This window comes from Macaca nemestrina, chromosome 9, assembly GCF_043159975.1.
Source record: "Macaca nemestrina isolate mMacNem1 chromosome 9, mMacNem.hap1, whole genome shotgun sequence".
NCBI lineage: Eukaryota > Metazoa > Chordata > Mammalia > Primates > Cercopithecidae > Macaca > Macaca nemestrina.
Genome location: NC_092133.1, coordinates 83,476,242 through 83,500,033, shown reverse-complemented (window position 1 = coordinate 83,500,033; position 23,792 = coordinate 83,476,242). Strand labels below are relative to the sequence as shown.

The following is a 23,792-nucleotide window of genomic DNA, read 5'->3' as shown; positions in this document are numbered from 1 at the left end:
ATAATCTGGGATATTCTGATGGATGACCCACCAAAACATAGAGAAACACCACACTGCACGTGCACACATACACACACGTGCGCACGCACATGCACACACACACATCCTCTCAAAACTCCCCAAATATGCGTCCTCAATATCTACAGTTAGAAATACACATCTACAACCTTCCATGATCCAAATAAATGCACAGACACACCAACTCCCAATCTCCAAATGCATATATTAGACACTCCAGCCTTCTCAGGCCAGCTGCATAAAACCTGCACAAGCTATGAATTCACACATCCCTCATCCCACCAGAATTCAACACATACTTCACATAACCTCACCCTCCTTCAAATACATGTACATGCTCCCTACACATACTCTGAATATCCACATAAACTACCCACAGTTTAGAACACATATAATCCAAATGAATCCTCACATTATACACAAAACTCCAACTCTACCACAAACATATGTGGTGGCTTTACCCCATAATATATACACAGCCACTCACACTCCCTAAATTCATACATACAAAGTCCAACTTTGTATGCACAGACACACTACCCTAAAAATACAGACCTCCACCTCCTACAGTCCTGAACACACAGACACATGCATTTGTTTTCCACACTCAGACTACAAATGAAGAAATGGATTCAAGCTGAACAGAGGCAGACTGTGGTGGATGCGGACATCAGCCACCTAGATCCCTCCTTGATGAATGACTTGTTTCACCAATTGTTGGGAATGCTGTTGGAAGATAGACTCAGGCCCTCCCAGGGTTGCTTCAGCTATGGAGAACACCCATGCTGCGTTCTCTCCTCTTTCTGGGGAAGCTTCATATCCAGTGGCTAATCGAAGCAGGTGTAAAGTGGCTGACTAAGCACAGTTCTATTGAGACATTTTAGTCCCACAGCAGCATATGGGGTCAGGTGAGACTGCTTGGGGTCCCGAGTCATAGTTTAACTTCTCCTTCAATGCAACTATGCTCCCTTCTTTCACTTATGTTAAAAGGCAAAACATTATACTCATAAACTCTCAGGGACTGAACTAAGGGTGCCCAACCTGGGACCACATTCTTTGATTCCTTCGTTCAATGATTATTTTATTTTATATTAAATAAGAGCGAGATAGAGTCTCGCTCTGTCACCAGGCTAGAGTGCAGTGGCGCAATCTTGGCTCACTGCAACCTCCAACTCTCAGGTTCAAGTGATTCTCCAGCGTCAGCCTCCAGAGTAGCTGGGATTACAGGCACACTCCACCACACCCAGCTAATTTTCTTGTATTTTTACTAGAGACAGGTCACCATGTTGGCCAGGATGGTCTCGATCTCCCGATCTCATGATCTGCCTGCCTCAGCCTCCCAAAGTGCTGGGATTACAGGTGTGAGCCACCGCGCCCAGCCCATTCAATGATTACTTGTTAAGCATCAACAAATACAACCTATTAAGCATCAACAAATACAATCATGACTACTCTCTTAGGGAGACTACATCCCATGGAAGAAAACAGATAATAAATACATATACTATGAATATAAACACATACACACAGTTTCCTGGAGATGTACAGTCAGCAATTAGATTAAGCAACTCATTTGTCTCTGTAGAGACAAGTGAGGGGCTAAAAATACAGATTTGAGGATAAATGCAAAGGAGAGAGTACATTCCCTCATATAAAATTGTTTCTACTGCTGAGGTTTCCTGCTCATGGGGTATCTGCAATTTTGGCACGAGGTACACGTTCATTTTCAGGTCTATCCATTATTTACTGTGGTAATATTGCAGATCGGCAGATTACTGCAGAATCCAGTGGACTGAAACCATAAGCATTCACATCAGGTCTCTGAGGGTCAGTGATTTGGCTTGGCTCTGCTGGGTGGTCCTTCTGCTCCAGTCTGTTCCCCGGTTCTTTATTGACTCCTTGCTGCAGACACTGTAGTGGGTGCCCCAGAGGATTCTAAGGTGAATAGGCCAGCTCCCTGTGTCTGAGGTTTCAGTCCTATAGGAGCAGACGTTTCCAGCATTAATTTTGCTGTGAGACAGAGGTTCAAGTTGGGGATTTAGGGGGAAGAGTAAGGAGCCCGTATTCCCCTGAGGCCATCCGAAGAGGAGGCTCTGAGTGTGGATGAGAGGGGGCCTATACTAGGGAAATGGGAAGTTATGTTCCGTATGGACTAGTAATCACATTAGCTAACAGTTATGCCATATGCACCTACAGTATAGCATTCACTGCTCCAAGCACTTTACATGTATGAATGCCAAGCTTTATAACCCTGTGGAGTTAGCACTATTATCTCCATTTTACAGATAAGTAAGTTGAGGCTCAGAGAGGTTAAAATACTTGCCCAAGGTCACAAAGGTCAGGTATACACTGGGGCTTCTGGGATTTGAGCCAGCAGTCTGGTTCCAGAGCCTGTACCCTTGACCTGACCATGGTTGCCCCTTGAGAAACTTCCCTGCCACTGGGGGAGTGCTGAGTGCAGAGAAGGCATTTCATACGGGAAGTGACATTTCAGTTACATCTTCTGGCAATGAGGGTCCCCAACAGTAAGGGGTCCTCATGGGGGAGGATCAACCAACCACAGCCCTTTCCAGTGTCCACTGTCAACACAGCAGCTGTCTCCTTGCTGGGAGAACACCACATCTCCCACTGCCTGCTTCCCATGCTGGGCCTAGGCTTCTCCCTCCTGGGACACCTCCAGCTACACTTGCCTCCACCTCTCTTTAGGAACCTGGGGTGACTCCCAAGAGAAGGCCCTGGGCTCCTTAAATATCCCAATTCTAACCTGCAGACACCATGGATATGCTTATTACTCAAAGGATGCTTCAAGAAAGGTTTGATCTGCAAGAAGGACCTAGACCACTGAGCCCCAGGCTGACATTCCCCCAGTGTTCCCTACTTACAGCCCCAGGAAACGAGTCTGGGAAAGGAAGGAGAGGCTGGAGACTCTTGTGTTGTGGGTAGGGGGACTTCACATGCCATGACATGCCCCCTCCACCTCTCTGTGCAATCAGAGCCTGCCTCCCACTCCATTCCCAACCCCCAGCTCTCTCTGCTCTGTTCCTAGTGTTCGCCTGGCTGGCCCTAGTGTTCTGCCTTCCCTGGTCTTGCCTGCTGAGTCTCCTTCCTTTGATCCCAGACTCCTGCAGTGGGCATCAGAACAGCCTCCTTTGAAGGGGCAGTTCCTCAGTGGCCTCACTGTTTACTTCTCAGTGTCCTCAGACTCACTACTGTGTCACTATAGAGCACCAGGGCCCAGTGAGGACTGAGATGGGAACAGATCCTTTTTCCTATAAGCTCCTGGGAAACAGAACAGTCAGGGGCTTCTAAGGAGCTGCACAGAGGGGCCACTCAACACACAGTTGAGGAAATCTTCTGCTCATACAGAGAAGGGGGTGGGTGCAGGATATGTTTCATGACATACACTCTTCAAAAATATTGAGCCCAGAACAAATGGCTCAGGCTGACCTCAGCGAATCTAGCAATTTTCATTCATGCAACCTGCAAGGGAGATTTTCTCTGCTGATTCAAGACCAAGAGACACATGTACTTCTGCCCTGAAACTCAGGATCCATGACTTCCTATTTCAAAACAAAGAAATCCAAGATCTACCCGGTATACATTGCAGTGCATTTTTATTTAAGACATATATTATAAAAGCAGACAGAGCTCCATTCTGCCAATGAAACACAACACAACTAGTACAACATACCCTCATTATGTTCGGGTAGGACATGAGGGGGCAACGAGAGCCACCAGGAATCCATTTATACCACAGGAAAGAGGCTATTAAAACATTAAAGGAAGTGATGTTGGCACATTTTATTGGCAGGAGGATTCACCATGAGGAAGAAAAGGCCAGAAGGCAACTCCCGGTAAGGAGCAAGGCCCACAAATCCTTGGGTGAGTCTGACGGAGGAGCTGGTGGCTATGGGGTCAGCAGGTGGACACCTCCATCACGTGGCTCCCTCTGCTGGGCTTGTGGTCCCCTCTGCTGGGCTTGTGGCCCCATGTGCAATAAAGAAAATACGGAAGGTTGGGTCACCCATTCAGAAACATGAAGCTGCCCAGGCGTAGTGGCTCACACCTGTAATCCCAGCACTTTGGGAGACCAAGGCGGGTGGATCACCTGAGGTCAGGAGTTTGAGACCAGCCTGGCCAACATGGCAAAACCCTGTCTTTACCAAAAATACAAAATTAGCTGGGCATGGTGGTGCATGCCTGTAATCCAAGCTACTCTGGAGGCTGAGGCAGGAGAATTGCTTAGAACCCAGGAGGTCGCAATGAGCCGAGATCATGCCACTACACTCCAGCCCGGGCAACGAGGGAGACTCTGTCTCAGAAAAAAAAAAGGAAAAGAAAAGAAAGAAGAAGCTGAGATGTGATTGCCACTCCAGGGGCATCCTGAGCCTTTGGAAAGAAAGGAGAACCCATCCACAGGGTTCTCAGAAACATTAGAGCCACATTTTCTCAGGGGGCTTCCCTGTGTCTCCAGACCCCAGCTCCCAGTACTCCTCAGGACAGAACCTGCCCAGCTCTGCCTGTGTCACTTCACTGACCCCAGCCCTGCCAGGCTTCTCCCACATCTGCAGGGCCAGCACCCAGTGTGCTCAAAGAGTGGGGACCCAGAACCAGATGAACACTTCAAGAGGAACCGAATCCATTCTCTCTTGGGGTCCTGAGCCTCCCGGTGACAGAAGATCCAGGAGATGTCAGTGGGAGGCTGCGCTAACAGGATCTAACATCATGCTCCAGATTGCTGAAGGGACACAGATCAGAGCCTCCTCTCCTTGACTCTACCCTCTTCACTCCTTAGCACCAGGCCCGGCTGTACATCCTTGCCGAGTTGCAACTAAGACCTCTGCCTGCAGCTCAGGGGTGCCCCAGACAGGAGCACAAGAGGAGGCTCACCCTCACCCACAACCCAGGCTGGAGCGAATCTGGCTGCCCAGGCTCTGTGACTGGCTTCTGCCCCAGGACCTAAGCCCATGTAAACTCAGGCTTCCTTGGCCTGCCCACTCCAGGCCCAGGTTCTAAAGGTGTGCTCCCCACCACTTGTTGCTCCTCCACTTTATCCCTAGAATTATAGCCCAGTTCTAGGTAGGACTGTCAAGCTCTGCCCAATGCCTTCCACGAGAAATCAGATTCAGGTCCTTGTGCCTGAAGACTCCTTGTCAAGACTCTAGATGACACCTTCTCCAAGAGCAGATAAGGAGTCACCTTGGGCTCCTCAGGCTGAGTATACAATTTCTGTAGGGAACTTCAGAAAGAAATGGTCAACATTCATTCCTCACTTCACCAGAGAAAGAAGAAAATGTCAAATGCCTTGGATTGCCTCTTTTTACCATGACTCCACTGAGACAAAACTCCTAACACAGAAACCAACACGTATTCTCAACACTGGGTACCTGCTGGAGGTCCTGCCTTAGCCCCGAAGCCTCAGGTTTCCATGGGGACAGGTTGGTTCAGAACTGGTGGCCCAGCTCTCAGCCTGACACCCAACAGTATCCCCACCCAGGGGGCAGATGGCAGTGCAGGCACAGGTTCTGCAGGCTTTCATCTTGTGGAACCTATGTTAGAGGGTGTCCTCGTCACTCGCCATGCCCCAGAGGAATCAGCAGGGACATCAGGACTGAGAGAAGACATGGCACATCGGACCTCCTGTCCTGGAAACCCCACATCTTTCTGACTGTGCCCATCACATGGACAATATCTGGGAAAGTTCTGCTCTGCACAGTGTTCTGTCTACCAGGCCCACCCATCTGAGGATCCAGATGCTAGGAACACACAGATACTGAAGGAGCAACCACCTGCCTAAGGTGCAGGTACCCCTGCATCCATCTGCAGGAGGAAGAGCCAGAAACCACCATATATAAGGATTCTTTGGCCCTAAAGAATGAATCAAGTATTTAGGAGTAACACAGTGATGCAGAATGACCCACCCTTGTCATTCTACACATAGAATCCCCAGTATACACACCCATTAAAGCCTCAAGATTCTTGCTTCATACAAACATCTGCTTACAGATCCTAAACACACACACACACCCCAGTGGTGTGTTGCTAACTGCTTAATAAAATGCTCTCCAGGGGGAAATCGGAAAGCCTAGATTTGTGCTGCTTATGTGGTGTAAATATCTCAGCATGACTAATTTTAAACTACCAACCTAATGCCACTGAACACAGAGCTGAAAAGAGATGTGCCGTGCCCAGTGGCTACCCCAAGCTAGCAAAAGCCAGCTCCAGCACAGCCACGACCTTTCATAGGAATACGTGTACACAATCTACCTGCACCCTGAGTAGGAGCCTCAACTCTCACCCCAAATATACAAACAAAACCACCAAACTACGTACTTCCGGAACACAACCTCCTCATGTATCCTGAACAGACACACACAATTAAGATAGGATAGGGTGGTCATAGCCTCCATTAAAGAAGAACAAACTTACTAAACAGATGAAGAGAACAAACCATCTGACAGTGCACAAGGAGGTCCTGCAGTAAGGAGGTGGAAAAGAAGAAGGAAAATCCCCAAATTCGCACAAGTGTGAAAACCCATGATTAGTGTCCCTGGCTTGACCGATGCTCATTATAACAGTGAAAAACACACCCTTGGGTAGAGATTTAAGATGTTAATGATTCACGTGATATAGGCACTAACGTGTGCAGCAATAACGCATGAGCGTCCAGAAAACCACCCAGAGCGTGCTTAACAGTGACATCCCTTCCCACCCCTTCATGAATAGTCATGTAAGGCTCCCATAAAGGAGGTTTCCCCAGCATCAGTCAATGCTGTCTCACCTTTGAGCAGCACACTGTGATCGGCTGTCAGAGTGTACGTTCGCTTTGCAGTAACCTCTCTTGCTTACTTTTATGTTGGACTCGCTCTCAAAGTAAGACTTCTTTTGTGCAGCAAAGTTAAGAACCTGAACCAGCCCACCAGCAACACAACTGCTACCTGTACCTGTACCCTAACTACATGGTACAGTAGATGGACTGCCCAATAACTATGCAAATTTGTAGACAAAACTCTACCCGCCCCAAATGCTCACATCACTGCTAAAACCATGTATGTACATATATATGTGCCCAAATACAAACATGTACAATGAACACAGTACCTATATATACTGTGAACCCTGAAAGGGCTAATCCTTCAAGATGGATCATGAGTGGCTAACTGGGCCTAAACTCAAAATGGAGCCAAGCAGCCATTTGCTAACTGCAGGTCTCACACATGTACCCTGCTTCCTGCAAAAACCATGTACTTGTGTCACTTTGGGACTTTCACAGCTGTCTGTTCCTGTTTATGCCACCTGAATCAAGGGGTACCATTTTGTCATATGGACTTAAGAAATAAGATTGTGACTTACATCAGCCAATCAGAAATAAACAACTTGTATCCCTCATTTGCAGAGTGAACCAGATTGGGAATCTGAGGACGAACTTTCTCTATAAAAGATAATAGCTCTCTTTGTTCTTTCAGAGTGTACCTTTGTTTTGCACTGAAGGCTGGGACTCCTTGATTTACAAACAGCTCACTGGAATCAAATTTCTATTTTTTTCTTTTGTTTTTTTTTAAGAAAATCCTTTTCAGTATATTTGTTAACAGTACATAATGTACATAATGAAAATCCTATAAGCATAGGATCTAAAAAAAATCACAAGGTACACAACACTTGTGTCAGGCATCACCCAGAAAAAGAATCACATACAATCCCACGGCTCTAAAATACAGAAATCCATGATTCTTGAATGCAAACACAACCTACACAGCCTCTCTGTTTCCAAATACCTGCACTGAACCTCCCACATCTCCCACAGTACAAAATACAGAAGCCCCATAAACTCAAATACACACAGAACCACAAACTAGTTTTATCAAATACATAAAGTCCACCTCACAAACACTGAGAACACATATACGAGTGGCAACACCAAATTCTGCGAGGATTACATTTCACAACAGACACAGAGGACCACTAAGTCTGAATATACCCAAAACCCCTCATATACACACTCACAAACTACCCATGAATACACACCCCACCCTCCCAGATAAAACCCATGCAACACCAAAAAACCCCACAAAAACACCAATAAAACTCTCATATACACACACAACTTTCATATACTCGTGGGCACATACTCACGCAAATATCCCCAATCCCTGAATGTGTAAATCCCCCAAAACACTATCCAATCAATATGCTACATCTCTGGAATACAACCTCCTCACTTCATCCCCCCAAACATGCCCAAACACATGTACGAACACCCTAGCATTCTCCAAAGAAATACACTTTAAATACTAACAATCCCATATTCTATAAATAGACTTAGATAATTCATCTATCTGCTGATAAATATACACACAAACCAGTATACACACCCAAGATGCACAGAAATATCTCCAGCATATCATTTATGAATACCCATAAAAACACTTCCCAACCCCATATTATCCCAATCTAGTATGAACCAGCTCCCACATTGCCAAGTACTAACCAATAACCATATCACACACCTCTAATAGATATAAATTCAACTCTCTCACTCTCCGGTATAAAAAGAGAACCCCATCCCTCTATCAGACACACACATACTAAATTCCCAGAATATACAACCCTAATAACCACTTACTGAAAAATACAAGCACATAGCTCCACAAAGCATTCATCTAAACTGCCATGCCCTTGAACACACACACAAACTCAATACTTATGTAGTTCTCTACGTGCCCTAAATATACCCACGATTAACTAACACGCCACAAATATGCAAACATGCCACCTCATATCCTCAAATACACATACAGTTCCACAATACCGGCACATATGTAATCATACTTCCAAATGCTCACACAGAAATAACACCATCTTCCAAGACACAGAATCATACAAAATCCACCTCACAACTGCACACATTCATCCTACCAGTCCCCCAGTAGACATGGAACTGCCCTCACACATTGAAATAGACATACACACCCCCTGAAAATCATAAAAAGAAACACGCATCACCATGCAACATGTCCTGAGTACTTCCTACATTTCCCAAATACATAAACCAGAGTGTACATCCACAAAATGTACACTCTGGTCTTCCGACATTTCCCAAATACGTAAACCAGAGTGTACATCCACAAAAACAGACACAAGCACTTTATTATTGCCCATGTGCACAAGATAATTCTTCCAAATCTGCCATACATTAGACAAATACAAATCCCCAACATTCATCTGAGAAAACACGTGCAAAATACATCTTCACAACCCAAATCACAAGTATCTAACCCCAATTCTTCTGGTATACATATCTCACATCTCATATCCTCCAAATATAAACTCTCACTCCTACATACTCTCACAAAAACAGTTATGACCTTCTTTTTTGGGGGGCGGGGAATGGAGTCTCACTCTGTCGCCCAGGCTGGAGTGCAGTGGCACGATCTGGGCTCACTGCAACCTCCGCCTCTTGGGTTCAAGTGATTCTTCTGCCTCAGCCTCTCAAGTAGCTGGGCATGCGCCACCGCACCTAGCTAATTTTTCTATTTTTAGTAGAGACGGGGTTTCACCATGTTGGCCAGGCTAGTCTCCAACTTCTGACCTCAGGTGATCCGCCCACCTCAGCCTCCCAAAGTGCTGGGATTACAGGCGTGAGCCACCGCGCCTGGCCCAGTTATGACCTTTAATCTGCAATCTCCAGACAGACACCACCAACCCACACGTGTGAATACATATTAGATTCTCGCCAATTAAATACATATCAAATTCCAAACTAAGAATTCATATAAACACATTTTCACATACACAAAACCACCCCCACAAATCTCACACCCTCCAAAATCCAAAATAAATCTTCCTGACATTCTCAAGTACACACTAACCCAACCACCCAAGATACACACGTGTGTGCAGTAAATTTTAGATACATGTGTAGCCTACAATTTACAAATAATATACCACTACTTTTTATTTGTAAATTCCACATAAGTAAGCGATTCGTATAGAAGCTTTTCTTGACTTTGGCCACACTCTTGCATCCACAAACAACTTGTGCTACTAAGTGAACAGACTATGACTAATGGCCTGTTCTTCCATTCGCAGCTGCTCATATCATTGACAAATGAGTGTATTAGAACATGCATGCTGGCTGATCATTCTGATCAAGTCAACAAGCTTCACAACTTACTCAGTGAGGTCATTCGTGAGAATTTCACTGATTTTACGAGGACAGGAACTACTTCTTCGCTGAACTGCATCACGGTTTCAACTGCTGACGTTTTCCTCAAGCTTCTGCATTGTTTGGAATAGGAGAGGCACGGCGGAGACACACTTTGGGGTTCCCACTGCATTGTTAAACCCTCCTCCCTCACTTCAGGGCCAGGCTAGCAAGGAAAAGAGCAAGGCCTGGGCGTCCCGCAGGGCTCCCCCTAGGAAAGCTATGAACGCGCCCGCCTTGAGCGCCCCCACAGGCCTGCTCTGGCCACAATGTGGGGTCGCCCCGCGGACACTGGTGACCAGTGGGAGCATGACCAGGAGGCGATTACCTTCTAATCACACTTGGCTTTATTTTTAGGTAACACCAAGAAGGACGCCATGAGAGCGAAGGCCGTTGGTAACCGCCCTTTGCTCTCGCGCTGCTAGTCTCCCCGCCATGAACCGCCAGCAACAGACGCTCTGAGCGGTTGACGGCGGCCTTGGCGCGCTGGAACCCCGCCTGCCTCAAGGCTCGTGCGCAGGCGCATGGGGCAGGCGTGGAGCCCGCCCTGGGAGCGCCCCCCTGGAGATGGGGAAATGGAGGGACGAGGCACCTGGGTGCTTCCTGGGGCCAGACAAGGCCTTCTCGTTTGAACCTCCGTGACAGTGCCTCTGAGAAACCAGCGCGTCCGCAACGGCCACTCCCAGTTTTCAGTAATACAAACCTGCATTGCATGCACTTAGGTAACACTCTTGCTGAAAGGTTTCCCTTTGGAGGGTTTGTCCTAAAGCAAAGTATCCTCACCTTGCATGTTTTGCATTCCCTTTGGACTGCATTTATTTCATTCCTGCTCATTCCTTTCAAAAAATAGTATGCCCTGTTTTCCTACTCAGTCTGGAGATTCCATTAAAGAACATTTCTGGCAAAGAATTTTAGACCTGAAAACATACTCCAAAATATACCTTCTTTTGACTCCATTCCCAGAGTTTTCCCAACAGCATTCAAATAATTTCTAGAAATGTTTTTGTTATAGCTTTGATCAATTTCAGTTGACAGAGCAGCAGGTAGTAAGGGAACAATTCCACACTCCCCCACCCCCGACTCTGCAACACAGTGCAGAATTCCAGTTGGCAATAAAAAACTAGTAGAGAAGCAACTCAGTGACTTGAGTTTGTAATAGCTTCAGAAGAAACTTTAATCGTCACATGTAATAGCTTCAGAAGAAACTTTAATCGTCACATCCTTTCTGCTCATTTGCAGGATTCCTGTCATCTGTCTCCATATGATAACACTGAAGAGCCTTCACATCTACGCCGGCCCAGGGCCTCGAGTGCAGAGACTGAGAGCTGGGCAGGACACAGCATGGAGCCGCCATTCCTCTACTGTTCCCTGATGGGGCGGAAGAGCATGTGTCCTCTGAACAGGGGATCCAAGCCCTGAGATGTTCTTTCTCAGCAGTCAGTGTGGCCCAGGACTTTCTATGGGCATGCTCAGAGAGCAGTGGCCAGAGGACTTCTAGCCACCACCTCCCATGGTCAATCTTCACAAATTACTTTTGGCTAATTTGATTGTCTCTCCTCCTGGGTTCTAGGACTTCAGACATGCACAGAAGTGATTGCAGAATTGAGACAAGACACTGTTCCACAGTATAGTTTTTGTATACTGGTCAGAAAAAGACTCATTCAAATCCTGTATCAAAGCCATGTGTAAGAATCTTGAGAAAGCATCCGCTGACTGACTTGACAAGGGAGGAAGCAACCAAGAATTCTGAGTATGATATTTTTGCCTCAACATCCCTCTTAGATGAAGTTATTGATTGAAAATCATTTAAGTTTGCCCCGTGATAAAAGGTCTAGTCCTCAGAAAGATCTCCAAAGCATTTACGGTTTGTTTGGTTTTGTTTTGTCAAGTTTACCATGATTTCACTTGAATTGCTCTCCGTTGATCTTCTCAGCTAAGATCGAGATAGAGTTGCACAGCGGAAGAGGGCTGCATGTAAGAAGACAGTTCTATCTCAGAGGACAAAAGGCCTGGGAGCACCCAAACAGGCAGTCACTGTGTGGAGGTCACTCCCCTCCCAGTGGCCACTGTGGAGGCATTTCATAGAAATGCTTGCTGGACCATTCAGGTTTAGAGTTGGGACAAAACCAACAATTCATGAGGATATTGGATAGGAGTTAGGAATGACCTCACACAACTGGGGCAAGGAGGGGAGAACCCTGGGCTTGAGACTTGCAATCCACCGCCTGCCCCTGCAGTGTGGTCCCTGTTACATTTTCCTGCAACTCTGCCTTTCTTGAGTCCAAATGTCTTCAGAAGGGGTAAACGCTTCGTAAGTGCCAACAGGGTGTGTTTCAGTGAATGTTAGCAATGTGCACCAGTCTGGCTGAAGGCCTGTTCCGTTCCCCAACACCCTCCCATCAGTGCAAAATTACCCCGCCCAGCAGGGAATGACGTGTGTGTCTCCGAAGATTTTGTTGCTGTGCTCTGAGTACTCACTCCTCATCTCCTTTGACCGGTTTCCTATCACTCCCCTTGTTCACAACACAGAACATGAGTGTTCTTTCCTGTCATTTTGACGCTGATAAACGGACAGTGATTCTCAGTGTGAAAATGAGAATGAAGTTTTTTTAAAGACAGGCTACAATAATTCCCACGCAGAGAAGCACGTGCGATGACACTAGATTCCAAACAGCAAGAACGTATGGTGAAGATGAAGCCAACAGTGAGCTGACAGAGGCCAGCCAGGATTCACACATGTGAGGGGATGCATGGGAATGGGGATGGGACATTGGTGGATAGCATCCTGGCGTGTCTTAGAATGAACATGGGTTGTGGATTTCTAACTCCTGGAGAAACCACAGCTCTAGGAATTGTAAGCTGCTTTATGTTAGGAAAGAAAAAGATGGTGTTCTGCCCTCCTGTCCCTTACAACTGTGCTTGCTGCCACTAAACCTGGAAGCTGAGAAGGGTATAATGGCTACTCCTGACTTCCTCTCATCAAATCAGCCTGCTATTGTTTTCTGCAATGGTTGTGTTTTGTGGTGAAGCCAAGATTCACACCTGAGTCTCCTTACTGCAAGTTCTCACTCTCACAGTGGAGAGTTAACAATAATCACTTCATATGTTGCACTTTTTTGGGAAGAGTTACCAGATAAAGTGCAAGATCCCAGTGAAATGTGACTAACACAGATAAAGGAAAAACAGAATTTTTTTGTAAAAGTATACTCTAAATATCACATGGATCACAATTATAATAAAAACTAATTCACTGTTTATCTTGAGTTCAAATTCCACTTGGTATTCATTATTCATACTTGCTAAATCCTGCCACTCTATTCTTTTGATTTGAAGGAATGGAACAATGTCTTATCCTAGGAATTTACCTACAGAAATAGAGGAGCCACATTACTAGTCATTATAAATATGAAGAAAACATTGGATCATACTAATATATTAATTTTTACCCCAAAAAACCTGAAAGCATTTTTAGACAGCAAAAATAGCTTCATTATGCTTTTGATTGCATAATATATCTCTGGAAAGATGAAAAACAATCAGATAACACCTGTTTCCTCCAAGAAAGAAAATGTGGTGGCCAGGGAAAAGAGAGGGGAGGAAGGCTGGTCATTGCCTATTCCACTGTGCACAGTTTGAATTTGGAACCATGCAAAAGTATTGCTTGGTTAAATTAAAATCATTCAAAAGACAAAAAATAAATATTTAACACCAGCACAGTATGCTGGGAAACAAAATGAAAGGATTTCTGGTCTTGGTGCTATAGGTCGCATAGCCACTCTTTCCTGGATTGAGGCTTTCCAGCAAAGGGGATGGGAAGTAAGGCTGGCCTGCTGGTGTGGACAGAGATTCCAGCAACATACATGACCTGGGGGCACAAGGATTGCTTCTGAAACAATGATGAGCACACAACCACCTAATAGCCTGGATCAGCTGAGACCATTCGGATTTCAAACACCCAGTCCCCTTGCCTTCCTAAGAACCCCTGTGTTTTCAGACTGAAAACATGTTCTGAATTGTGTTCGGGAAGTGCATCCCCTGTTGAAATTCATCAAGAGTGGGAAAGAGCCAAAGTGGGAAGGAGCATGGGTTGACTGGCACAAAAGGAGGTCTGTTGATAAAGAATGGAAGTAAAGGGGAAATCAGGTATTAGCTTTTGCTGTGAGTCAGGACAATTTGAAAGTTGCCTAAAGAGATGCACACCATCTGTGTTGCTGCCGTCCAGTTGGAAGGGAAACTCAGGTTCTTGCCTAATGGCTGAAGCCGTTCACAGAATGTCCCCCACCCCTACCAGCTACCCACTGCCCCTCCCCCTCTGCAGAATGTCTGGGGGCCTATGTTCCAAACCTATTTACATTCAAATTTTCCCTGCTCCACTTGGACTCAGGAGCATCTGCTGAGCCAGGTCACTCTCTTGCTCCTACCCTTGACTTTTCTCATTGCGGAAACTGCCAGACAGCGGTGGTCAGTGCCCAGCCTGAGGGGATGGCTTCAAATGGAGGTGAGCCTGTAGGGATGGGGGCATTATCCGAGTCTGCCATGCCTCAACTCCTTGGGAATTCAAATTTGACACTGCCCCTGGGGACAGTTGATAGGGCTGATGTTGAGGGAGGGAGCACTGGGTGTCCCCAAGGACATCACACCTGGGGATGGCCATGGCACCCTGAGTCTGTGGTTAGGGAGGACGAATCCTTAGAGGTGGACCAAGATGCTTGGGGGAATACATCATGTAGGGGAAAGGTTGGAGTGGATGGATTGATCCTTTCTAGAGGGAGACAGGTCATGTCATTGTGTGTTTGTAGGGAGTGGTGGGATCGTGTTGTGCTGGTGGCCCCGGGAGGATGACAGGCAAGCTTGAGTCCTGTGCCGTGTCTTCAGGCACCTGGAAGGTGCCCTTCCATAGTGTTCAGAGGGATTTAGACTGGAGTTTTCTAGATCTTAGGGAGGAGTGGGGAGAAGTGGTCTCAGCCGGAAAACTGTTGGGTGGGTTGACTGTGACAGACCTTCTAGTGACAACCTCTGGGTGAGCGAGCCTGGGGGCTGCCGTAACTGCCACAGCCTGGAGCCTCTCAGCTCCCTCCCACAGCTGGCTTCTCTGTCAGTTCAGGTAGCTGTTGGCTTTGATTTAACAGGGGTGGGGACAGATGGGGAAGTTCAGGCAACACAGGGCCTGGGCTTCCTGAGTTGTTCTGAATTGCTTGACCTTTTGCGGAAGCCTAGGTCTTCAGACGCACTTCCTCTTGTCTGCTAGCTCATGGCCTGTCCTCTGCACTTTGTGTTACTGTGGAGATGAAGAATTTGCTCCTATTCCATTTATACAGCCTCATGAATGGGGGACAGGTGTGGATTCTTGCTGGTTCTCAGTGGAAGGGTCTGGAAAGGCTGGTTTCTACTCCTTCCTCTACACCTTGAGTAGAGGAAGGAGAGTAGCACAAAAATAGGAAGATGGTTCTCTTAATATTATTATTCAAGTTAGGATGTGCGTCCTGAATGATGAGGTGCATGTGCTGTATCCCTTATTCCCCTTGACTAGAGACTGCAGGAGGTGCTAGTGAATAGAGATGAGTTCCAGACAACTTTGCCTTCCCTGGCCCGTGGCCCAAGAACCTCTTGTTCTTGGTTGGCCACTATGTTCAGTTATTGGGAGCTCAAAGGAGAAGGACCAGAGATGGGCTCCTTATCCCACTACCTATTGTAACCTGAGCAGCAGCTGTGAAAATCCCTAGACACCTCCCCTGATAGCCCTGCTGGTCACCATTTGCTGGCTGTGTTCTAATCGTGTGCAGCTGTTGTTGGCTGTGCAGTGACACTATCTCAGGGGACTCCAAAACTGCCTCTCAGACCTCTCCCTGGGAACAGAGCTTCCTGATTGGCAGCTGGGACCATCAAGTACTGAGGAAAGGGTGGCCCGAATCTGACCCCTATTTAGTACTTGCTGTTGGTGGTGCCAGGACAATCACTTGTATGCTGGGCATGACGAGTTATGGATTATCTTCAGGGTTCGTAGGGCACTGGCTTGGGAAAGATTTCCATCCAGTGGTTTTCTTTTGTTGTGTTTGAGCTAGGAAAGACAGGGGTTTACAAGAGCTTCAGGAAAAGGCTGATTGAAGAGGAGATGGGGCCATAATATTCGGAAGCTCCTGACTTCCTGTCGGCCTTCTGAGTGCCAAGCATTGCCCTGGGGTAGGCCCCACACCTGTTGCTGAGCACGCTGAGGACCACCAAGCTACTGAGAGACTCATCCCTGACCCATGGCTTGGGAGATCCTGTGAGGCTGACAGGGTCTGCCAGGGACTCCCAGGGAGACCCTCGGGCAGCGAAGGCTTAGCTGTTGGTTCTTGGGGACAGGGGTCAGGGAGTCTTGGTGACCGGGGCCAGGCTCTCTAGTGGAGCGACTCTCCCATGGATGAAGAGAGCATACGATGCACACTCAGGGACACTTACAAGCTGCACAGTTTCCCCGTCACATGCCCTCAGCCGTTGGGACTCCCCTCTGATTCCCCAGTGACTAGTGTGGATCTGGAGACCCCAGCTCATTCACCTCTTTCCTTTGTTTCCACAGCATACCCAGTGCTGGGACCAGGCGTGACCATGAACCCTGGAACATCCCTGTCTGTGTTCACGGCTCTGCCCTTCGCCACACCTGCTCCCCGCCCAGCACAGGGGCCACCCCTCATGACTGCAGGGGTTCCTACAGGCGGCCCACTGGTGCTGCCTGCCTTCCCCAGCACATCTCTGGTGGCAGGACAGGATGGTCACGGCCCAAGTGGGGCCGCGGCTTCCAACGTCTTTGTCCAGATGAGGACAGAGGTGGGGCCTGTGAAGGCCCCTCAGGCGCAGACCTTGGTCCTAACTCAGGCCCCCCTCGTCTGGCAGGCTCCAGTCACCCTCTGCGGAGGTGTCGTGTGTCCGCCTCCCCTACTCCTGGCAGCTACTCCTGTGGTGCCTGTTGTGGCTGCCCAGGTGGTTGGGGGCACCCAGGCCTGTGAGGGAGGCTGGTCCCAGGGCCTTCCTCTTCCACCACCACCACCACCAGCTGCCCAGATACCCCCCATCGTGTCTCCAGCGAATGCTGAGCCATGCCCTCAAGGGGCTCATGGAGAGGGCAGCCTGGCTTCCTCCCAGGCTAAGTCCCCGCCGGACAACTCCTGTAACCCCAGGAGTGTCTATGAGAACTTCCGACTCTGGCAGAACTACAAGCCCCTGGCCCGGAGGCACCTTCCCCAGAGTCCTGACACCGAAGCACTTTCCTGCTTCCTCATGTGAGTGCCCTCGGGGCTCCGGAGCTGTCCTGCAGCTCACATGTAAAGAGGCTGCTGGATGGACAGGAGAGCTTGTTCATCCGCTGTTCAGGGGAGCTTGCAGGGCGGTTGTGAGGGTGATGGGTTGCACTATGGGAAGGTACATTTTCAACAACATTAATCTGGCTGCGGCTCAGGACAGACTGTCAGGGGCCTCATCTCAACTGCCCGTCACTGTCCCATGAGTCCAGTCAATCCTTACTTTCAATAATTTTCACAACAATGTTTACAGAAGACCCAGGTCAGAGAGGGTTTCTGGTGTGACGTGAGCTACGGTTTGGGTTTAGGTCTTTGAGTACACACCCCAGTGCCTCCCCTTGAACCCAGTATTGATGGCCAGGAGCACATCACATCAGGCTGGGAGGAGGAGCTGCAGGGCCCAGATGGAACCTGGTACATTCCCGCAGTTCTGCCGAGGTCCAGTTAGCACAGCGGTGGTGGAGCCTTCACAGGGGGATGGTCTTGGGCCCCACACTGGGGTCTATGCTGGGCAGGTATTTGCATCTTCACCCTCAATCCCTCCCAGAAAAAGGGACAATGATGCTTCATTCAGGGGATGGTGAAGAGATGACTTGAGCTCACATATGACATGCATAGCTCAGTGCCTGGAACATGCTATGACACATTACATGATAGCAATTATGATTACTGTCCCCATTACTATCATTATCAGGACTAGGCCATCTAGGAGAGAACTCCCCAAAGCCACAGGCTCCAGTGATAGCTCTGAGTGCACCACGAGCCCAGCAGCCCAGGGCCGTGGACTGTGGTGACTGTGAGGCAGCAACGTCAGCATCTGGAAGAGTTTGTGGTTTCATTCCCAGTCCCTACGTCTCTCCACACTGCGGTGCCTCTGTGACCCTGTGTTTCCCGCTGATGTGCAAACGGGAGCTTGAGCACATCCACCTTGCAACACACTGGCCGTTCCCCTAGGGAAGTTCCCTGCCTGGGGTGTAGGTGAAAGGTGACCCCATCTTCATCCCCAACAATCTCACTGCCCCCGCACCGTGGAACTGGTTGCATTCCCCCTTGGAGCGGAGTCCCAGTGCACTGGGGACCCTGATTCTTGGAGTGGAGCTGCCCCAGGCTCACAGGCCTTTGCCATGTCTCCTGTGGGAATGTGGGAAGCTGTAACTGGCTGCTTGCAGTGGGCTTGGACACGGCTCTGCTTTGGTTCTGGACATGTGCTCCTGCTCCTCATGCTCCGGGACCCTGAGGCTACGTCCCCAGGGGCTACCTTACTCCAGAGTTCCTAGGAAGCTGGTTAAATACTCAGTCCTGGGGCCCTGGAACCTGCACTTTAACCCTCGCTACCAGGTCATTCTGTGTGCACGCTGTCTCAGTCAGCTCAGGCTCTGCCGTAAAAAATCCCATAGCCTGGGTGCTTTATCAAGACACATTCATGTCTCCCAGTTCCAGAGGCCAGAAGTCCCAGACCAAGGTGACAGCAGATTGGGTGTCTGGTCAGGGCCCTCTTCCTGGCTGGAGAGAGCTGCCTCTGGCTGTGTCCCCTTGTGGCTGAGAGGAAGAGCCCTGGCATCTCCTCCCAGCCTTATCAGGGCTCCAATTCCATGACTGGGACCCACGCTCATGACCTGCTCTGACCCTGACTGCCTCCAAATACTGACACACTGGCCCTGAGGGCTTCAGCACAGCAATGTTGGGGGCACACATGTTCCACCCATAGTACTGAGTTCACTTCTCAACCCTGAGGACCCGAGAGGCAGACGGAGAGGCCACTTGGTAGCTTGTGTTGATGTTTGATCTTGCAGTCGTGTCCTGGGGCCTGAGGAGCCCACCTGGGGGAGAACAGGACAGGGACATGGCAGGACAGGTGTGGCGAGGACAGGGACCAGGTGTTGGGACCAGGTGGGCTTGGGATGAATGGTGGGCTTATAGACTGGGACTGACTGCACTGGTTTACAGCCCAGTTCTCCGATCCCTGGCCCGGCGGAAGCCCACCATGAGCCTGGAGGAGGGACTGTGGCGGGCCGTGCGGGAATGGCAGCACACAAGCAACTTTGACCGGATGATCTTCTACGAGATGGCAGAAAAGTGAGTGTGGGGTCCTGGGGGCAGGGCCCGCATGGCAGGGTGAGAGTGAATGACAGAGGCCCGGTGGCCGTGGTGGCTTCTCAGCGTAGAGCATGAGGAGGATGTGGACAAACACAAGACACTCTGGGCCCCTGGCTCCCTCAGGAAGCTGCTCCTACCACCTAGAGTGCTTTGGGGTCTCAGTGCTGCCCTATTGGGAAGCAGCCCTGCGTGGCCTGGGGCCTACCCCTGCCTTGACACTGGAGGTCATAGCGGGAGCAGCCAGCATCGCAGCCCAAAGTGGGTCACTTCCAGCTGTGGGGATGGGGAGAAGGGGTGCTAGTGACTATAGACAAGAGTGGGGTGCAGGCTCCTCACAGCAGTGGCCAGAAGTCAGTTTTCTCCCATCCCAGCCCGACCAGGGAGTTGGGTCAGGGAGACCTATGCCCAGGACACCGTGAGCCCCATCTCTGGCCTGACCGCCTTTGCTCCTGGGCAGTCCTGTCCGTGAAGACAGACAGCAGCCTCAGGGGATAGGGGCCCTGTCCTCTGGGCTCAGCTTGTGCTTCTTCCTGATCATTGGTCTCCCAGGCCTTGTGGCCCTGGCTTATCTTTGAGGGGCCCACAGTCCCAACCTCAGGACTCCTGCATCTGGGCATCATCCCTGACGCCTTCTGCCGTCAACCCCACCCCTGGCCAGCTGAAACCTGGAGGAGGGATCCCCTGGGACGCTCCTGGACATCGTGGCCCTGACTTGAGTCAGGAAGCCCCGTTGATGCCATGGGCTCTGCAGGGGCCGGGTGAGGGAGGGTGAGCCCAGAACTCTGGGAGCAGCTCCCTCCTGGGACTGGGGGATGGCACCTAGTGAAGGCCTGGACAGTCCACCGGAGGCATTTCCTCCCATCCCTGCCCTCGGCCGCTGCCTGGTCCTGGGGAAAGGGGGTCTGGACCCTCTCAGCACAGCCTGGGCCTCCTTCACCCCCAGGTTCCTGGAGTTTGAGGCTGAGGAGGAGATGCAGATTCAGAAATCGCAACTGATGAAGGGGCCCCAGTGCCTGCCTCCTCCGGCCCCACCGAGGCTTGAACCTCAAGGACTTCCAGCCCCTGAGGCGGACAAGCAGCCAGGTATGGCTTCCCACATTCCCACAGGAGCCATGGCAAAGGTCAAAGGGGCCAAGGGAGGCCACCGTGCCCACACCACATGCTTCCCTTCAAGAGGGAGATCTTCTCCCTCCAACAGGACAATTTCCGGGAGCATACGTTGGGTATTGACCTGGTCAAGTTTCCTAGCTACTCTCTCCCCTCGCCCATCCAAAACTCCACACATGCTCTGCCCAGGAAGCAGGGATGAGCGAGGAGAGTACACGGCATATTGGTGGCTCCCAACTTCCTCCCAAGTGATGCTGTCTCACAGTGCCCCTCCTGCCTCCTCCGGGGGTGCAGTGGTTCAGGTGGTCCTGACCCACCTGGGACCTACTTCACATCCCCAAGCCCTGCCCTCCCCTGTGTGGTGCAGGCAGGAGGAGTGGCCCTCACCACACCCATCCTCCTCCCTCTCTGCCTCAGTGTACCTTCCCAGCAAGGCCGGCCCTAAGGCCCCGACTGCCTGCCTGCCACCACCCAGGCCCCAGAGGCCAGCGGAGACCAAGGCCCGCCTGCCACCACGCAGGCCCCACCGGCGAGCAGAGACCAAGGCCCGCCTGCAACCACCCAGGCCCCAGAGGCCAGCGGAGACCAAGGTCCCCGAGGAGATTCCTCCAGAAGTGGTGCATGAGTATGTGGACATCATGGAGGAGCTGCTGGGGCCTCCCCTCGGGGCCACAGGGGAGCCCGAGAAACAACGGGAAGAGGGCAAAGTGAAGCAGCCACAGGAAGAGGACTGGACACCCCCAGACCCGGGCCTCCTGAGCTACATTGACAAGCTGTGTTCCCAGAAAGACTTTGTCACCAAGGTGGGCTGGCCTGGAGTGCTGGGGTCTGCAGGATTCCAGGGGGTAGCACTCCCAGGTCCTTGGAATTAAGCTCTGTTCCTTAGTTACTCAGCAGTGCGTGTATTTCCATGGATTTGAGTGTCTGTGTACGTGACTGTGTGTGTCTGTGTGTTGCTGTGTGTTTGTGTCTGTGATTTGTTACCGTGTGTCTTTGTGTGTCTGTGTGGGTGTGAGTGTGGAGTGTGTATGCTAACTGTGTCTGTGTCTTCCTGTGCCGTATGTGGGTCTGTTTGTGTGTCTGTGTGTGGTTTGTGTGTCTCTGTCTGTGTGTGCGTATGCTGCCAGGTCTGCGGTCTGTGTCTGTAGCTGGTGGTCGCCATGATATGAGACAGCCCCACGAGGGTGGGGACGAGGCGCTTGCAGCTTTCTGCATCTCTTCTGGGTGTCCTTGGCTCCGGGTTACTCCCTGCCCAGGAAGCTCACGCCTTCTTCCTTCTGTTTCCAGGTGGAGGCCGTCATTCACCCCCGATTCCTGGAAGAATTGCTTTCCCCAGATCCACAGATGGATTTCTTGGCCCTAAGCCAGGAGCTGGAGCAGGAGGAAGGACTCACCCTTGCCCAGGTACCCCAGGGGCAGGAGGGACCCAGCACACAAGGCCCACCTGATTGTCTAACCCCACCCTGCTGGGGATGCTCGGCTTCTTGGGGAGCCACTCCGGGGTGGGAAGATGCAGGTTCAGAGGGAGTAGGATGGAGAGGAGCCAGGGAGGGGAGTCAGGATGCAAGCTGCAGTGAGGCCCAACAACGGGATGCCCGGCAGAGCCACACCCTCTCTCTTTGACATAAAGCCCAGCTGCCTCAGGCTTCCCTGCCTCCCGCCCAAGTGTCCTGGTCTCCACCACCCTGGGCCCTGCTCACACCCAGGGTAGTGCCAGTAAGTGCCCCCTTTCCTTCCACAGCTAGTGGAGAAGCGCCTCCTACCCTTGAAGGAGAAAGAGCATGCGAGGGCAGCCCCTAGTCATGGCATGGCCTGGTTGGACTCAAGTTCTTCTAAATTTGCAGCTGGCCAAGGAACAGAGAGAGACGTCCCTGACCCCCAACAAGGGGTTGGCATGGAAACTTGTCCACCCCAGACGGCTGCCTGGGACCCTCAGGGACAAGACAGAGCCCCCACTGGCATGGCCAGGTCCAAAGACTCTGCTGTGCTTTTAGGATGTCAGGATTACCCTGGGCTGAGAGCTGCCCGGCCAACCTCTCCTCCCCAGGACCACAGACCCACGTGCCCTGGCCTGGGGACCAAGGACACCTTGGATCTCCCTGGAGGATCTCCTGTCAGGGAGTCACACGGGCTGGCTCAGGGGTCAAGTGAGGAGGAGGAGCTCCCCAGCCTGGCCTTCTTCTTGGGTTCCCAGCATAAGCTGCTGCCCTGGTGGCTACCCCAGAGCCCTGTCTCTGCCTCGGGCCTTCTCAGCCCGGAAAAGTGGGGACCCCAGGGAGCTCTTCAGTCCCCATCTGCTCCGAGAAGAGGCCTCAGCCTAGCAGCCTCTCCTGCCACAAAGTCCAAGAAGCGACCTCTCTTCAGAAGCGCATCGCCTGCTGAAAAGACACCCCACCCAGGGCCTGGGCTCAGAGTCTCTGGGGAGCAATCCCTGGCTTGGGGGCTGGGTGGTCCCTCACAGTCTCAAAAGAGAAAGGGTGACCCCTTGGTCTCCAGGAAGAAGAATAAGCGGCATTGTAGCCAACAGGGGCTTCCGGGCAGATTTTCTGGTGCCAGTCCCCAAGGGTGGGGGTCTGGCAATCCGATGCCCCAAAGCAGTCAAAAGCTTCTTCCTCCCCAGTGCTGATCTTGCTGGGCCTTAGCTTTGGAGGGTAGGGGAGGGAGGGGAGGGGAGGGAGAGGGTGGCTGAATGGGGAGGGCAGAGAGGGAGGGGAGAGGAGGGAGAGGGTGGCTGAACGGGAGGGCAGGAAGGGAGGGCCTGGGGGGAAGGGGCTGGGGGGTGGGAAGCAGTGCCTTGGGTGTCTCGTGTGTAAATGTGAATAAATGTAGTTGTGTTGGAAAATGCTCTCAGGGCTGCTGCCTCTGTCCTCGGGGCTGTGCTGCTCTGTGGAGGGTATCTGTGAGGGTGGGCAGAGGAACTGGGAGATGCCAGGCACTGGGAACCCACAGGGGCTGGTCCCACTTTTTCCCCCTGGTGTAGGGAGCCCCTTCAGTTGCTCCAGGGACTGACAGATGCTGAGGAAGCCCTGATCCCTCCCACTACCCACTCACAAGGCCTGCCTGCGTTAGCGAGGCTTCTTGGAACCTCC

At 50.7% G+C, this 23,792-nt stretch overlaps 1 protein-coding gene and 1 long non-coding RNA gene across 3 annotated transcripts; one reads left to right on the top strand and one right to left on the bottom strand.

The window, feature by feature from the left end:
• Positions 1-1,557: 1,557 nt before the first annotated feature.
• LOC139356291 (uncharacterized) lies at positions 1,558-10,694 on the bottom strand. 2 transcript variants are annotated; one of them, XR_011607876.1, is made up of 3 exons: positions 10,551-10,694; positions 10,193-10,296; positions 1,558-1,995 (listed from the first exon to the last, which is right to left on the bottom strand). It is a non-coding gene; the product is annotated as an uncharacterized lncRNA (long non-coding RNA). The 2 variants fall into 2 exon arrangements; XR_011607877.1 differs by lacking the exon at positions 10,193-10,296.
• Positions 10,695-14,586: 3,892 nt separating this feature from the next.
• Positions 14,587-23,452, top strand: LOC105468975 (NUT family member 2D-like). Its single transcript, XM_071068868.1, has 7 exons — positions 14,587-14,720; positions 16,782-17,481; positions 19,447-19,575; positions 20,540-20,679; positions 21,121-21,506; positions 21,991-22,107; positions 22,445-23,452. Exons 1-7 carry the CDS (start codon positions 14,705-14,707, stop codon positions 23,327-23,329), a joined length of 2,373 nt encoding a protein of 790 aa, XP_070924969.1. The 5' UTR covers positions 14,587-14,704; the 3' UTR covers positions 23,330-23,452.
• Positions 23,453-23,792: the final 340 nt, after the last annotated feature.